A 17179-nucleotide genomic window follows, 5' to 3' on the forward strand; every position below is an offset into this window, starting at 1 on the left:
AGAAAGTACTAAAATAGCAAGTTTTAGAAAAGTGAGGTAGTCATTTGCAATAAATTCAAAAAAGGTACTAAAATTGCGTAATGAAATAAACCACAGGTACTAAAATGACACTTAACTCAAACATAATTTAACAATAAATGTTAATGAATAACTATAACTACAATACTTTTATTTCACCTACTTATAGCGACTATTATGACTTAAATGTCACCATTTTTAGTTTAAAAATTACACCACAAGCACTAGCTTAATTGCATATAAATACTCAAGGCTTTTTAGCCTGGTGAAACCAAAATATTGGATAATTTTTTTTTTAACGAGTGAAGGTTCAAGTCTAATATTTGATAAACATGTGTTTAACTGTTTAAGTAAATACACATTTAATTAAGAAATAATCCAATTTCAATAAAGAGACACAAACTATACCGTCAAATCTAATAGTCAATAAACAGATGTTTAAGTTGTTTTAAAAAGTTACAACTAAATTTATTACCATTCTTGTTCTCAAAATGACATCTTATTTTAACCATGTCATCAAAATCATGAAACCAATATCATATTAGCTCTCAAAAAGACAGTTTTCACCAACCTAACTTTTAAATGAAACATATTTATGTACATAACTACATATACTTTTGACTATAATTTCCATAAAGAGTAAAACAGTCTTTTCATACCACCTCTCACTATATAACCAAGTAGCACTCTCCAAACCTAAAGACGTTAATAACCATGACAATCTCCACTACCACCACCGTCGTCGCTACCGCTACCATTACCTTCTGCCTCCTTCTTACCCTAACTTCCGCTACCCCTCCCCCACACTCCTTCACCAAAATCTACGCCTTCGGAGACTCCTACACCGACACGGGCAACACGGCCTCTGACACAGGCCCAAGTGGCTTCAGCCACGTGTCCAACCTCCCATACGGCCGTACATATTTCCACCACCCAACCAACCGTTATTCAGACGGCCGTTTAGTCATAGACTTCATAACACAATCCCTAAAACTACCTTTCCTCCCACCCTACCTAAACCGAAAAGCCGACACCTCGAACGGCATTAACTACGCGGTTGCCGGGTCCACCGCGATCCGACACGCGTTTTTTGTCAAAAATAACCTTACATTATCTATAACAACACAATCATTACAAACACAATTAAATTGGTTTATTAAAACATTAGAGGGGTTGAAATGTAAAAATGCAATATTAACACCTAGAGAGTGTGCTAATGTGTTTAAGGATGCATTGGTTTGGGCTGGTGAGATTGGAGCTAATGACTATGCTTACACCATTGGTTCGAGTGTCACCGGAAACACCATTAGACGGCGAGCCATTCGCAGTGTCACAGGGTTTGTTGAGGTAATTATTATTATTATTATTATTATTATTATTATTATTATTATTATTTATGAGAAAATAAGTAGACGTTATTTTTATGGTTGAGTAGGTGACAAATGCAAATTTTGCTTATCTATAAATAACTAAAATAAGGAAAACTAGAAATTATTAAATAAATAATTTTAACTTTTGTGTATTGGTTGATAATAACTTTAAATATCATTATCAGCGGTACCAACTTTCAGCTATTTTTGTCTTGGTGGAGCTCCGTTATAAAACACTTAACATCATTAAGTTTTTTCTGAGTTTCAATTTTCAAACCAATGTTTTAGGGCTTTTGATCGGAAGAACAATACGATTCGACTGATGTCAAACTTATCTCGAAACGATGATTCAAATGACTTGATTTTTGTTAATTGGTAATTCAAACATCCTAATTGAAACATTGTTTTGTCGCTTGGACCAACGTTTCGAGATAAGTTTTACATTGGTCGACTCGTATCGTTCTTTCGATCAAAAGCCCTAAAACATCGGTTTGAAACTCGGAAAAAAACTTAACGGCATTAAATGTTTTTAACAGATGTTCATTGAGACAAAAATCGTTGAAAGTTGGGACCGTTGATGATAATTTTTAAAGTTAGAATTATTATCGGGCAATACACAAAAATTAATATTATTTATTTTCAATTTGCAAAATATAAATAAATAATATGTTTTGTCTTTCCAACCGGTGAGGATTCATATCTTATGAATGAACATTTTTTTTTTAAAAAACAGTAGTTCAAAAAAATAAACAAATACGCGTAAATAAAATAAATCCCGAAATTAATTTTCAAAATATCAATAAAAATTAGCTATTCTTCGGAAAAGGATCCTATTGTCGGTTGCCGATCGAACTTTTTGGACGATTGGATCGGACTCAAAAAGGATATTTACTAGGTGTAAACAGTTATGTGTAAGTAAATATTATTTCACATCAAATTACCAAAATAGTTATTTTTCTAGACAGTCATATGTTAGTATTATGTCAAATTATTCTTTTTTGATTGCAAAATGCTTGAACTCTTTTAGCTCATTTTATGTTCTTGAGAAATATATAAATCTGGCCACTTATGAATTTTTTAATGTATTACTTACAAGAATTGAATATTCTTTTGCTAGGCATTACTGAGCAAAGGTGCAAAATACATAGTGGTACAAGGCCTCCCTCCAACGGGTTGCCTAACCCTAGCCATGTACCTTTCACCCGAGACTGACCGTGACGACATGGGTTGCGTAGGCACGATCAACAACCAAAGCTATATCCATAACACCATTCTCCAAACCAACATTCGAAACCTAAGAATAAAATACCCGAAAGCAATTATTGTCTATGCTGATTATTGGAACGCTTATCGTTATGTGATAAAGAACGCACCAAGGCTAGGCTTCCGTGAGCTTTACAAAGTATGTTGTGGACATATTGGTGAACCCTACAACTTCGACGTTGCTGCTACTTGTGGGTCCCGAGCTGCAAGCTCGTGTCAAAACCCCTCTCAGTATATCAACTGGGATGGAGTTCACCTTACCGAAGCTATGTATAAAGTAGTTTCTGATATGTTTCTTAATGGTCCTTATACTCGGCCACCGTTTAAGTACTTGTTGAGAAGTAAACAAAACTCAGGCTAGATGACAATAAATGTCTTTTTGTAATGTTTATTCATTTAGCAACAACAACTTCATAAGTGGATTGATTTGAGTTATTTGTATCTTTAGCGAGTTAATTAATAAAATTAGGGTAACGACATTCAAGGATCATTCATCGAAGAGCATGCGAAATCAACTCCTTTTGGCAAAGTGTAAATCACTTAACCAAGTACTTATATAACTTACATTTTATAATTACCATTGCTGATGAGCATACAATCGTAGTTAGTAGAAAATGCAACACACGACATGTTGTATCATTGTCCATCGGCTCGATTGTATATGTCCTTCACAATCTTTAACTTCTTATCTACCAATCGTGTCACAAAGGTTATTTTTTCTTGAACCTTGACATCGAAGTTTGTTTTTACATGATCCGAGCACATGAAATGTAAGATGATTGTTGAAGGGTATGAGTCACTAGAACATTACAATTCTAGCAGACCCTGCCCCTTTATTATTGATAGATAATATTGTCGTTCTTTTTCTTCGTTTGATTATGAGTCTTGTTAACTAAGAAAACAAAACCGTGGTGTTTCCCCTTCACGAGTCGTATCTAGTATAGGGTCTAAATAGTTTCTTATGTTTATTAGTTATTATTCTCGTTGCACTTGTTTTTCTTTTTTGAACTAAACAACAGTTTGAGCCGTTTATACTTTTTAATTTGCAATATTAACCGGCTTTGGCATATGCTTATTCGTACTTTGAGAAGTGAGCACTCTTGAGTATTTTTCTTCATCTTTTGGTGTCGATCATCATGTTTATTCGATGAAGAGACAACGGGTTCGAACTCGATTACCAAACCCAAGATATAAACAAGTAGGTTGTGAGTGAGTCCAGTGGGTCAAATATATGAACCTAAACTCATGATGTCCAAACTGGGATGGACTGGGTTGTTGAGAAGCCCAATGATAGAAATGTAATAACCTAAAATCAACCGATTAGCCTGTGGAGTATTAGGCCCAAAAGAACCATGGTCCATGGCTACTTGGCCCGAAAACTATGCTTGATTTACTTAAGACAATTATTAGAGGTGAAAAAAAAAACTCGAACCCAGAATCAGGTTTTTTTATACATAGATTTTTACTATCTGAACTTGTACCTGACCCTACCCTATCTTACCCATAGGGTACAGATAACGTATGCGTTTTAGTACCAAAACCCGCAGCCGAAACTGGATCCGATTTGTACCCGGTAATGCCCGAAAACCGAAACTGATTCCATACCCGGAACCGGGTTTTTCAATACCTGATATCGTGTTTTTCAAATACCTGATATATATATCCGAAAAATATCTGAAAAATACCCCAAAAAATGTGCAACACCTTAAAAAACCCAATCTATACCAAAAATAGGGTTTTTAATACTCGGTTCTAAACCCGACCCGAACCCGGTGCATAAGGTATGTTTTTAGACACAATACACGGACCCGAAACCAACCTGGGTATTGCCAATACCCGATTTTCCAATATCCGACCATACCCGAACTTAATTCCTTACCGGGAATCGGACATTTGAAAAACCCAATTTATGCACCTTTAACCGTTATGATTTATGAGATAATAAATTAACAATGATCTCATTATCTCAAGTAACAAAGTACCAAATTACAAATATATGAAAAAAAATAATATCAAGATGAAAAGTTATTTGAGGGAGTCAATGATAGAACTACCTTCATCTCGAACTCAACTTGCATGTTTATAGTTATGCTAAACTTGAGCCAAATTATAATTGAATTATAGTCGGATTTTTACTAAGCTAATTGCAAGAGAGTTATATAAACAAGTTGTGAACCAATTTTTTGTTGAAATCTCACATGAAATTCATCCACGACTGGTATTTAACTTTATTAAGAAATAGGATTACTATAAATATTTTTACCAAGCTCGTTTTCATTCATATCAAAGATATAAAAAAGTTAGGAATAGTTATTAGATAAGTGTTATAAAAAAACGTACAATAGGAACAATATTAAAAGTTGTTTTATCCTCAACACCATTTTAAAGGTCGCGTCTTCTCCCCTTGCTAGACATTAATTCGAAACCTAACGGCATACCAACCTAGGTGAGCCTTGACACCTTTGAGGTGATACATAAGATCAGTTTTTTCTCTTTAAATTGGATTACAATAAGGTTAAGATAAGTAGTTTAACTTGATTAGATTGGTGGTGTTCTTTTATTTCTCTGTTAAGGTGGTGTTTGGGATTCCTTATTGAAACCTATTTTGGCAATTTTAACTTTCGATGGAAGTTAATAGTTTAAAAGTTGTTTGGTAACCCATAAATCCTTTTAGATTTTAACTTCTTAGAGAGTGTAAAAATAAGGTTTTTGAAAAGTTTAAGAATCCCAACTTTATGAACTTTTGAGTTTGGTGAGGATGAGTATTACCCATTACACTCTTCTCAATTACAATCTTAAACATTTTTTTTTAAACAACTTAAAAAATGTCATTTTACATTAATAAGGTAAGTCAACCTTTTTTTTAAAACAACTATAAGGCCAATAATTTGTGACTTACGATATCAATATGGCGAAACTCATATTATATATTTATGTCAAGCGATTACTTAAAGTTGGCGTGAATCGCTTAAAGTTGGCGTGAATTTCGGATCCAAGACGAGAATTTCGGTGCACAAGTTTATGTCAAGCGATTACTTTTGTTCGATCGTTTGTTTATACCACACTCGTCTCGATCATTTATCAAGAACAAAATCCGTTCGTTTGTCCGATTTTAGGACCTACAACAACTTATTGCTTAAAAGTTAATCCAAACATTTTTTACTTTTTAAAACTCATTTTCAAAAAGTCATGTGTTAATAGGCCTTTTTGCAAGAAATTATTTTGGACTTGAATAAGGAATCCTAAATTTAAATTGTAAGTTGTATTGAGTTTGTCAGTTAGCATCTTGCTAGTTTTCTAATTTTAATGTTACTAACATAGTAACATTGTTATATTTAAAAAAAAGGTTCTTTTAAACTTATTTTATTTCATTAAAATAAGTTGATAAGATTGGGAAAATCTATATAAAATTTGACACAAACAATCACGACCCACAACTAGCTGACGCAGGTAGTTGGATCCAGTAGTTGAGAACCATTTAAAGCTTCATAAAAAAATTCACCACCTCATCATCTGTAACTATAAATACTATAAATAGAATACAAATATTTTCTTGTTATAGACTTATAATAGTATTTGATGTGTACAAGTTGTCTACACGGATTTGAGCACAAAAGTTTAAAACTTCATTCATTATATAGAAACATAGATATTACATCAACATAGCAGGTAGGCGGGCAACAAGCTGCGTCGCCACCCCTTTCTGAATTGCAAACCCTAACCTGCTAAAGACATACCCCTGCCTCTTTGGAGTCGACACATTGCTATGCACAACCCGTTGGACCCTGGTTAGGAAACGGATAGCTCTTAGTGGTGAGGGATCAGTCACTTCCATGGGTCTGCTCTCAGCCATCACTGAAGTCGTCAACTTATGGCTAGGGGATCTGTGCCCCAAGGTGCTCGCTGAGTTTATTGCTTCGGCCCCCCTTACCCCTTTATTAAAGCCGGATAATGGAATTCGGCCCATTGCTGTGGGGGCTATCTGGCGTAGGTTGGTTTCTAAAGTGGCTATGAAGATGGTTGGGAAGGAAATGACTCAGTATTTAGGGGACTTTCAGTTTGGGGTAGGGACCCCTAATGGGGCAGAGGCGGTGCTTCACAGCGCGAACCGGTTTCTTAACTCCTTTCACACGGACGGTACTTTAGTTATGCTTACTGTGGACTTCTCCAACACCTTCAATATGGTCGACCGCACAGCCCTTCTCCGGGAGGTTCATCATCATTGCCCGTCTATCTATCTATGGGTCCAGTTCCTTTATGCCCGGCCAGCTAGGTTGTACGTTGGTGATGACTATATAGGGGCTACTACTGGGGTTCAGCAGAGAGACCCCCTTGGGCCCCTCCTCTTTGCCTTAGCATTACACCCTCTTGTTCTCCGGGTACAAAATGACTGTAACCTCCATTTCATGCTTGGTACTTGGATGATGGGACTATTATTGGTGGTGCCAACGAAGTCGCTAAAGCCCTAGACATTATCAGCTCGGAAGGGCCATCATTGGGGCTGCAACTTAATATTAAGAAAACCGAGGTTTTTTGGCCAGCGTGTAATGGGGTGAAAGTCAAAGATTGGCTTTTCCCTAGTGGGATTGGTAGACCAGAGAGATGGGTAAAGCTCCTTGGAGGGGCTGTTAGTCGAGATCCCTACTTTATTAAGGAGTTGGCGAAGCGGAGAGCATCTCGTGCGGTTGATCTTATGAAACTCTTACCTTGCCTTAGGGATCCCCATATCAAACTCCTCCTGCTTAGGTCTTGCATGGGGGTTGCTAAGTTGCTTTTTGGGTTACGAACATGCCACCCCCATATGATGGATGATGCGGTTTCCTGTTTTGATAAGGGGCTTCGAGAAGCCAATGAAAACATAGTTGTATGTGGAGGCACGTTCTTTGGTGATCTTCAGTGGCGACTTGCATACTTGTTGGGGTTTTCGCTTTTGTAGCGTCGAGAGCTCAGTCTTGGAAGCTACAAAATCACATCTTAAGGAATAGCGGAGTTGTCGACCTGGACTCAGACTACGTGCAGGCCCTGGAACGCCTAAATAGCGCTCTCCCAGACTTTGACATTGGCGGTTTCTCTAATAAGGACACCGCCCCACCAAAGCCTCAAAAAACTTTGGCGAATTCCCTTTTTGGCAAAATCGCTCAGAGCCTGGGATAAGTTTTTGAATTGTCCCCCCGACAGAAGGCGGCTGTTGAATGCTTACAAGGTCCTCATGCCCAAGATTTTCTGATCGTTATCCCGATTGATGGCTTGGGCCAAAGCATGTATGCGGTCGAGTATAGGGCCATTCTTAAGTACCGTTTGATGGTCCCAATGTACCCAGAAGACGAAACATGTCCGATCTGCCGTAAGGCTTGCCTGGATAAATTCGGAGAGCATGCAGTTCATTGCAAGGAGATGCATGGGTTCAAATACCGACATGATTGGGTGCGGGATGTTCTTTGGGACATCTTAAGGCGAGCTGGGATATCAGCTAAAAAGGAAGCCCCCGTAAACTTCCTTACAGTCCCTACGGAAGGGAGATCCACTCTACGACCGGCAGATTTGCTCGTCTTTGGTTGGGCCGGGGGAAAACACGCTTGTGTTAACCTCACAGGGGTATCTCCCTTAGCTGGTTTGAGGGATAACGGGTTTGTAGCTGGGCAAGCAATGAAAAGGGCTGAAACGAAGAAGGTGGAGAAACATGCTAAAGCCTGCGAAGAGAACCAACATGTTTTTGTCCCTCTGGCTTTTGATACCTATGGCTCCTTGTCACCGGAAGCACAAAAGTTCGAACCTGAAAATCGCAAACATATTAACCCATAACGCCATATTTGGCTAGAGTTTTTGAGGTTTAACACGACACTAAGCGTTTGATCGGAATTTTTTATTTTGTGCATATAAATACTTTTAATTTACAAAATTGCAACAGAAATACAAAAGGTAATAAAATAATTATGTTTAAACTACAAAATCCCTGACTAATTTTTTTATTTTTAATCTATATAAAATGAATAATTGCATATATCATCTTCTAAACTTTTCTAATTGCTTAGGCAACTCAAAACAAAATTGCATATATCACCTTCCTCATTATAAAATTTTACTTTTTAAGAAAATAATTTTTTTTATAATTAGTCATTCTCCACACTTATTTGATTTATATATTTTTTTAAAATGATTTTTACATATCTTGCATTACAAAAAGACTCCTAATAAATCTTAAAACGTGAAACAAGCCATTTGTCACAATTCAACTAAATGGTATAGTTTTATATTTCATCGGGTTGGTTTTGGTTTTTAATATTTAAAACTGTGAGGATTGGTTTGGTTCATTGTTTTATTAAAGAACTGTTAAAATTAGACTATGAACGCCCCTAGTTATTGATATATGGTATTAGGAAGATACACTTTAGGAAAATCTTACCTCTACACTTCCGAACAATAACAAAAACTCTGATATATAAGTGAAACGTATTTAAATTCATTTATTAAATTAGTTATTAGCTCCAAATCTCCAATTTAGTCTTTAGCTCGATTCAAATTCAAACTCAATAATACTATAATGTCATACTTATCATACAAGAACAATGAATTTCAGGTTCATACTATTAAATATCCTATAACAGAAAGATATTCTAAATAATAATCTGTCACGTGAATTGATCATTCAACCATTACCAACAAAGTCAAATAGATGATAATTCATATATATATATATATATATATATATATTTAAAATTCATAATTGATAGCTAATTTTCTTATCTTATGAAATATAATACTCAACCATAACCTATTTGACGTGCACAATCAACCAATTATATCCAAAGTCAACTTTAACATGTATCTCTATAAAGGGTAAAATAGTCTTTATAATCAACTCCCAAGTATAAATATAACACATCAACAAGTTGTCTAAACAACACTTCAAATATAAAAAACGTTACAAAGTAGTAACTACTAATTAACCATGCCAATTTCCGCCACCACCACCGCGACCACCACCATCACCATCCTACTTCTCGTTACTCTCGCCTCCGGCAACCTTTCTCCACCATTCGATAGGATTTACGCCTTCGGAGCCTCTTATACCGACACTGGCAACACCAACTCCACAACCGGCCCTAGCATCTTTCGATACGTCTCTAACCCCCCTTACGGTCGCACTTTCTTCCACTACCCAACCAACCGCTATTCAGACGGCCGTTTAGTAATCGACTTCATAGCCAAATCACTCAATTACCTTTCCTCCCACCCTATCTTAACAACCAAAACAACAAAAGTACAAAAAGTATCAACTACGCTGTCGCGGGGTCCACCGCGATCCCATACGAGTTCTTTGTCAAAAATAACCTTACGTTAGATATAACACCTCAATCTTTACAAACTCAGTTAACATGGTTTGAGAAAACATTGGAGGGGTATAATTGTAAAAGTGCAATGTCAACTCCGGTAGAGTGTAGTAATGTGTTTAAGGATGCGTTAATTTGGGTTGGTGAGATTGGAGTCAATGACTATGCTTACAGTCTTGGGTCTACTACTGTGAGTAGACAAAACAATTCAACAGCTTGCTATTGAAAGTGTGACAGACTTCTTAGAGGTAAATATTTATTAGAGTAGAAACTTACTATATATTATTTATGTCAGTTTTTTTAATGTCCAAACCTACTAACCATTTAATGAACTATGTTCTATTTAGTTTTTTACAAATTTAACTTACAAAGCTACAATAAATTAAAATACAAATATTGATATATAGTAATAGTTATGTTTAAACTACAAATCCGTATACTATTTTTTTATATTTAAATTTATATTTAAAATATATAAAATATCAAACCACATTAAGTGAGTTACATAAAATACATGCAAAAAAGGTTATGAATTCCAACGAGACAACAAATGAATCCGTTGGGTTGACCTGAACGTGACCTGTTTGAGGGTTGAATCTAAAACCAAGTTGAGGTTAAACTCAAAATCGATAAATTTTGTGTTAGGTTTGTATCGATTTCTTATGAGATACCAAACTTATCACACCCTTAATATATTTGTAAGCATGTAAGCGCAAGCATGCAATAATCACTTTGTTAATAAGATACTTAGATTTAGTTTGGATTATGACTTCTTTAATTATTTAAAAAATAAATCAAATAGTCAGTTTCAAAAATTAGTTGCACAACTAATTAATGTTACAAATAAATTTAAATAATTTTGTTACAAGTAGTCAAGTACTACACCAATTGTGATTATGAATTGAATATTTTGTTATGTTTACATGTTTGATAATGTGTTTACTGTTTACGGGTTGAATCTAAAACCAAGTTGAGGTTAAACTCAAAATCCATATAAAAGTTTGTGTTTGATTTGTGTCGAGTTTGAGATGCAAAATTATCACACTCATATATATTTATAGGGTTTGGATCAAATACAAATGAAATTAACGTGCTAAACGTGAAAATCAAGTAGAGCAATCATTTTATGATGTAATTACATAATTACTCTACTTAATTTTCACGTTTAACATATTAATTTCATTTGTACGTTAGCTTTCCTCTATATTTATAAGCATGTAAATGTAAGCATGCAATAATCACTTTGTTAGATTGATTTAGTTCTGATTAAAACTTCTTTATTTAAAAAAAGTAAAATCAAATAGTCAGTTTCAAAAATTAGTTGCAGAACTAAATGTTAAAAATAAATGTAAATAATTTTGTTACAAGTAGTCAAGTACTACACCAATTGTGATTATGAATTGAATATTTTTTATTCTAATATTAAACAATACGAATCAAATAAGGGTGTTAATGCTTTCTTTACGTCTCACCTTAAATGCCATGATTCTAATTTCAAGTTTTCAACTAGTTTTTGTCCAACACAACAAGTTATATATCAAAAGCGGTGCAAGTTTGATCGAGAAAAACTCTTTTGATAAATAAGTAACATCTAATCCGATCAATCACACGACTACTTAAGTTTGGTGTACGTAACCTGAAAGTATACATCATAAACATGGTAAAGTTAAATACATATACACACACATACATAACGTACATGTTGAATAGGATTAAGGAACAATAATATGGTTACATAGTCTTGTGACTTTCTACGAAAATTCATTTACCGTATGATCGTATCCGAGCTGTCTCTCTGCTTAACTTGTATGATCAATCGCGTAGGCTAGAAAAGTCTCACATTGCGTAGGCAACTATTTCATTACTTTCAACTTCGAGTTCATGGTGACATTTTTTTTTGTCACGTTGATAGTAATATGTTTCTCACTTTGTGTAGAAAGTTGGATGACCTTTTTCATTTTTATTAATATTTTCCTTCCACCTCAAGGATATCATTAAACAAATATAACTTTTACTTTAGTATGTCGACCTCTAAACTAAAGGGTTGTGCAATTTACTAGCATGTGTAACAATACTAAAACCAAATAACATATGTTTAGGGGTTGTTTGGTTCATTCAGATCTGAATGACTCTCTGTCCCATTCAGCAACAACAATACGTCTGAATGATTTAGACATAATTTTAACCATTCAGATAGTTTTTTTGTTTGAAACCAAACATTCTGAAGTTTGAATGAATCAGATGTTTACATCTGAATGGTTCCATTCAGATGTAAACAAACAGCCCTCGATAAAGAGTTTGATCAAGAAAACACATGTCACACCTTGTATAGTTGTATAAGGCCACCTTAGCTTTCTTGTCCATAATCTTTAATACTAAACATATGTGACTTCAAACGCCATACTTGTTTCTTTTTAAGAAAAAAGTATAATAATCTATAAACAAATAGTGATAAAATTCACGAGAAACACCTCAAGATTACTAAAAACTTCAACGAAAGTATTTGAGTTAACAAAATAATCATCTAAGAACACTTAAATAAGATAGTTCCGTATAGATTTATAAGTATCTTCAAAACAAGATATAAAATAATGTATTGTTATGCAAAATAGTAGTAAAAAACTTTACTAAACACTCATCTATAATAATAATATTGTGTTTAACCAATTTTCTTTCAAATTTATAAATATAGACTGACTATTTATATTTGTTGGTTTGATAGACACTACTCAACAAAGGTGCAAAATATGTGGCGGTACAAGGCCTCCCTACCACCGGTTGCTTATCCCTGTCTCTCTACCTTTCACCGACATCTGCCCGTGATGACATAGGCTGCGTAGCAGCGTCCAACAATCAAATCTACATCCATAACACCGTTCTACAAGCCAGCATTCAAAACTTAAGAAGAAAATACCCGAAAGCAGTTATTGTCTATGTTGATTATTATAATGCTTATCGTTATGTAATAAAAAACGGACCAAGGCTAGGATTTCGTGAGCTTTTTAAAGTATGTTGTGGGTTTGGTGGTGGACCCTACAACGTTGACTTGAAAGCCATTTGTGGGTCCCAATCATCGAGCTCGTGTGATAACCCTTCTCAATATGTCAGCTGGGATGGACTTCATCTTACTGAATCCATGCATAAAGTACTCACTCGTTTGTTTCTTAGAGGCCCTTTCACTAATCCCTCGTTCGAGTACTTGTTGAGACGTAAACAATACTCAAACTAGATGACAATAAGTGTGGTTTTGTGATATCTTATGACATTTAATATTGTCAACAATATCGATCTATTTCTGATAAATAGGTTGATTCAAAGTGTATCTCCTTTTAAAGTATGGAATATACGAAATAAGAAAGAAATATTATAAAGGATCAAATGGTGCATGAGGTTATTTTTCATTAATAAAAACTAGACTAAATTGTAATGAGAGATAATGGGTTTAAAAAATAAAAATGTTTGTACAAACGAGTGAATCTAAACAAGCATAAGCGAAAAAACATACATGAATGTCCATGAACATAAATTAACAAATAAGCATGTGTTCTTGTTCATTAATTTAACAAAATGAACAATATATTTTGTTGATGTACACTCGTTCATTTGATAAAGGAAATAAACGATATTTCCGCCAAATGATTCATTATACGTTGGATTGTGTTGTTATACATAGTTTCATGCTATTTATGATCCTAAAAGCCATTTGTGGATTGAAATCCACGAGCTCGTGTAATAACTCTTCTCAATATGTCTGCCGGGAGTCCGGGATATACTTCATCTTACCGAGACTATGCATAAAGTACTTTCTCATATGTTTCTTATAGGTCCTTTCATTCATCCATCGTTCAAGTACTTGAGACGTAAACGACACCCAAACTAGATGACAATAAGTGTGTTTTTTTGTGATTTCTTATGACATTTAGCACGTGCCACCAATATCGATCTATTTACTCATAAACAGGTTGATTCGAAGTGTATCTCCTTTTAAAGTATCATGTAATGATAATTCCTAAAAACACATACTTTCATAGAACAATTACACCAAATATTATTTGAGCAATAAACATATTTTGGATAATCATTCAAGGGTCAATCACCCCAAAAGCAAGCGATATCAACTCGTTCGACAACAAAAATCCATCCGGATCACTTAACCGAATAAACCCAATCTCACTTTCCAGTTTCTCATCATCTAAAACCAACGAACTAAACTCGTCTTCTGTAATTTCTCGTCTTTCATCATCCAAAATCAACACGTGCCCGCTTTTCATATAAGGCTCATAAACCTTACACAATTCAACACCAACCTCACTTCCAAAATCTTCTATAAAACTCTTAAATTCCAACCCTTTTGAAGTTCTTAAAGAAAGCATAATAACATCCATAGCCATTTCCCATTCATCAACATCATCATCATCATCATTTTCTTGGCCCATATTAATTAACCCATCTTCCAAATTCTTCACATAATTTGTGTACTCTTTTAGCTTTTTTGGTCTTGAATATCTTGTACCGTTTATGCAACTCGCGGAACCTAAACCGTATGCATAAAAAGGTCTGTTTATCCAATATGTGTAGTTGTGCTTGCACTCAAAACCGGTTTTGCTGTAGCTGCTGACTTCATAATGGTTGTAATTAGCCTCACCGAGCTTTTTTGAAGCCATTCGGTAGAATTTTGCAGATTGGGTGTCGGAAGGCAGTGGGAACTCACCTGGAGTGTACCTGCAAATCATTGTGTACCCGTTTTTATATTTGTAAAAACTCATTCGGGTAACAGATAGATAGGGAAAACGGGTGGGTCGGGTAATGGGGAAAACGATGGAACACAAACAGCTAAACAAACAGAATTTTCTTGTTCGTGCCCGTTAGTTAAAAAAATGAACGTGTTTGTGTTCGTTTACGTTCATTTGTTAATAGTATTAACGGACAGTTCAAGAATGTAGACGAACACAAACGAACGAACATAACTGAACATAGATGAGCATACATAAACTAAAAGTAAACGTAAATAACCAACCTGTTGGGCCTAAAAAAAAGAAAAAAAAAACTTGACCAAAATATAATGCATGATACTTCGGTTTCTTAAATTAGACTACATTTCAATGGGCCTAAAAAATTAGAACCGATTATATAATCAAGCATAAACGAACAAACATAACGAATTTAAATGAATGAACATAAACAAATTTAAATGAACGAACGTAAATAAAGTTCACGAACATAAATTAACGAAGAAACATGTGCTCATATTTTCTTTTGTCCACCCGTTCAGTAAACAAACGAACATAAATGAGCGGTTCACTGAACGTTCTACTAACTAAAAGAACAAAATTTTTTAACTGATTTTCTATTCTTATATATAGTTTTGTATTCAACATGATCACAAAGACCATATTATTATAACAATAATCACACCATTTTACGACACAGCGATTTGTGAGATTTTATGCATTGACTACAGTTTGAATAACTTTCGACCCGTTTGACCCATTGAACTCGTTTTTTTAGTTCATTTTATTTAACCTAACCTCATTAGATCATGCAGATATAAAACATAACTTAAACCATTAACCTAATCTAATGGCAGTTATGTATCAACATGATTATATACATGTAGGCACATATCTCGATATATAATATGTACAAATACAGTAAAACTTACAATGATCCAAATTTGGTATCTTTTTCAATCTGCAAGTCATAAACCGAGACATGATTCGGCTGCGCATCAACCGCAAGCCTCAAACTCTCTTCCCACATCGCCTCACTCTGATTCGGAAGCGACGCAATAAGATCCAAACTCCAATTCCCGACCCCACACGCCCGAACAATCTCAATCGCCTCGTAAACCTCCTTAACACCATGCGCCCTCCCGCACGCCTTCAACAACTCATCTTGAAACGCCTGAACACCTAAGGACACGCGGTTCACACCCAACTCCATAAACTCACTCATCTTCACACCATCAAATGTTCCAGGGTCCATTTCCATTGACACCTCAGCATCTGAACACACACCTACTTTTAACCTCAGTGTTTCAAGAATCTTGGAAACTAAACTTGGTGGGACCAGTGAAGGTGTGCCGCCACCAAAAAACACAGTTTTGAGAGGTGGGTATTGGTCAAAATTTAACCTTGTGGCTTCAATTTCACGGATGATAAGATTAATGTAGTTTAATATTCTTGGGTCATTGTCTAGTGTTTGTGGGGTTGATGAGCCGAGAGCGAGTATTGGGAAGTCGCAATAATGGCAGCGTTTGCGGCAGAATGGGAGGTGGATGTAAGCTGAGGCTGGTGGGAGTTTGTATGATGGGGTTTTGAGTGTGTTTTTGGTTGAGGCATTTCGTCGAACAGTTGGGGTGCATTGAGGTTTTGTGTTGTAAAAACTTGGTGGTTTGAAGGTGAGAAGGTGGTTTGGTTTGGGTTTAATGTGGAGGGTTGATAGGATTGGAGTAATGGTTGATTTCAACATGGTTTTGGGTTTGGTTTTTGATTGGGAAATTGAGTTGGTTTGTGTAATATGTTTGAAACTAGTGTGTCATGGCAGGTTTAAAAGAAGTAAAGCACATTTGGTTTTGTTTACAATGAGTTGGGTATCGGTTACGAGACGGGTTTTGATAATTTTAGTCGCATACTCATTGTAAAACTGTATCGCTTACTCGTTGGATATGGGCTACTGATTATGAGTCAAGTTACTAAGTTTATTAACAAGTGTCGTGCATATTTGTTTATAGTTATCCAATTATATTACGGGTTGAAATATTTGTAATTCGACGGGTATCACCTAATACCATTCATATCTTAAGGCTACAAAATATTATAATTAGTTCCATACTAGAATACCTGTAATTTATTCAACGTTAAAGGCAAATCAATGACGATGGCAAATTTATTAATGACATAAAAATGATGAAAAGAGGAAAAACCGCAATTATTAACTTTTAGATATTTAATATAGTATTTCTATACTTTAGAAACGATTTTTCGAAAAGATTGTTGTATAGTTGGTAAACGTTGTGTGACTATATATGGTTGTGTTTTTATGTGTATGTGATTGTGCGATTATGTACATAATTCGCATATATTATCTTTTTTTTTGAACCATAAACAAACACCCTCTAGTTCATCTTCTAAAACTGCACCATTATTCAGTAAGAGACTCGAATCCTCAACCTCATAAGGACATCATATTACACAC

The 17179-nt window shown here is 35.0% G+C and overlaps 2 protein-coding genes and 1 pseudogene across 3 annotated transcripts; 2 read left to right on the forward strand and 1 right to left on the reverse strand.

The window, feature by feature from the left end:
* The first annotated feature begins 723 nt into the window (after positions 1–723).
* LOC143563388 (GDSL esterase/lipase At3g48460-like) lies at positions 724–3068 on the forward strand. The gene is made up of 2 exons (XM_077050937.1): positions 724–1365; positions 2506–3068. Exons 1-2 carry the CDS (start codon positions 733–735, stop codon positions 3010–3012), a joined length of 1140 nt encoding a protein of 379 aa, XP_076907052.1. The 5' UTR covers positions 724–732; the 3' UTR covers positions 3013–3068.
* Positions 3069–9477: 6409 nt separating this feature from the next.
* LOC143563389 (GDSL esterase/lipase At3g48460-like) lies at positions 9478–13412 on the forward strand (annotated as a pseudogene). The gene is made up of 2 exons (XR_013140661.1): positions 9478–10230; positions 12705–13412. The product of XR_013140661.1 is annotated as a GDSL esterase/lipase At3g48460-like (transcript).
* A 501-nt stretch (positions 13413–13913) lies between these two features.
* Positions 13914–16553, reverse strand: LOC143563409 (uncharacterized). The gene is made up of 2 exons (XM_077050954.1): positions 15645–16553; positions 13914–14704 (listed from the first exon to the last, which is right to left on the reverse strand). The coding sequence occupies exons 1-2, from the start codon at positions 16451–16453 to the stop codon at positions 14065–14067; spliced, it is 1449 nt and encodes a 482-aa protein (XP_076907069.1). The 5' UTR covers positions 16454–16553; the 3' UTR covers positions 13914–14064.
* Between the last annotated feature and the right edge of the window lie 626 nt (positions 16554–17179).

The sequence above is a fragment of the Bidens hawaiensis genome, unplaced genomic scaffold (assembly GCF_021521415.1).
Source record: "Bidens hawaiensis isolate Kalapana, Puna unplaced genomic scaffold, B.hawaiensis_p1.1 tig00021378_1, whole genome shotgun sequence".
NCBI lineage: Eukaryota > Viridiplantae > Streptophyta > Magnoliopsida > Asterales > Asteraceae > Bidens > Bidens hawaiensis.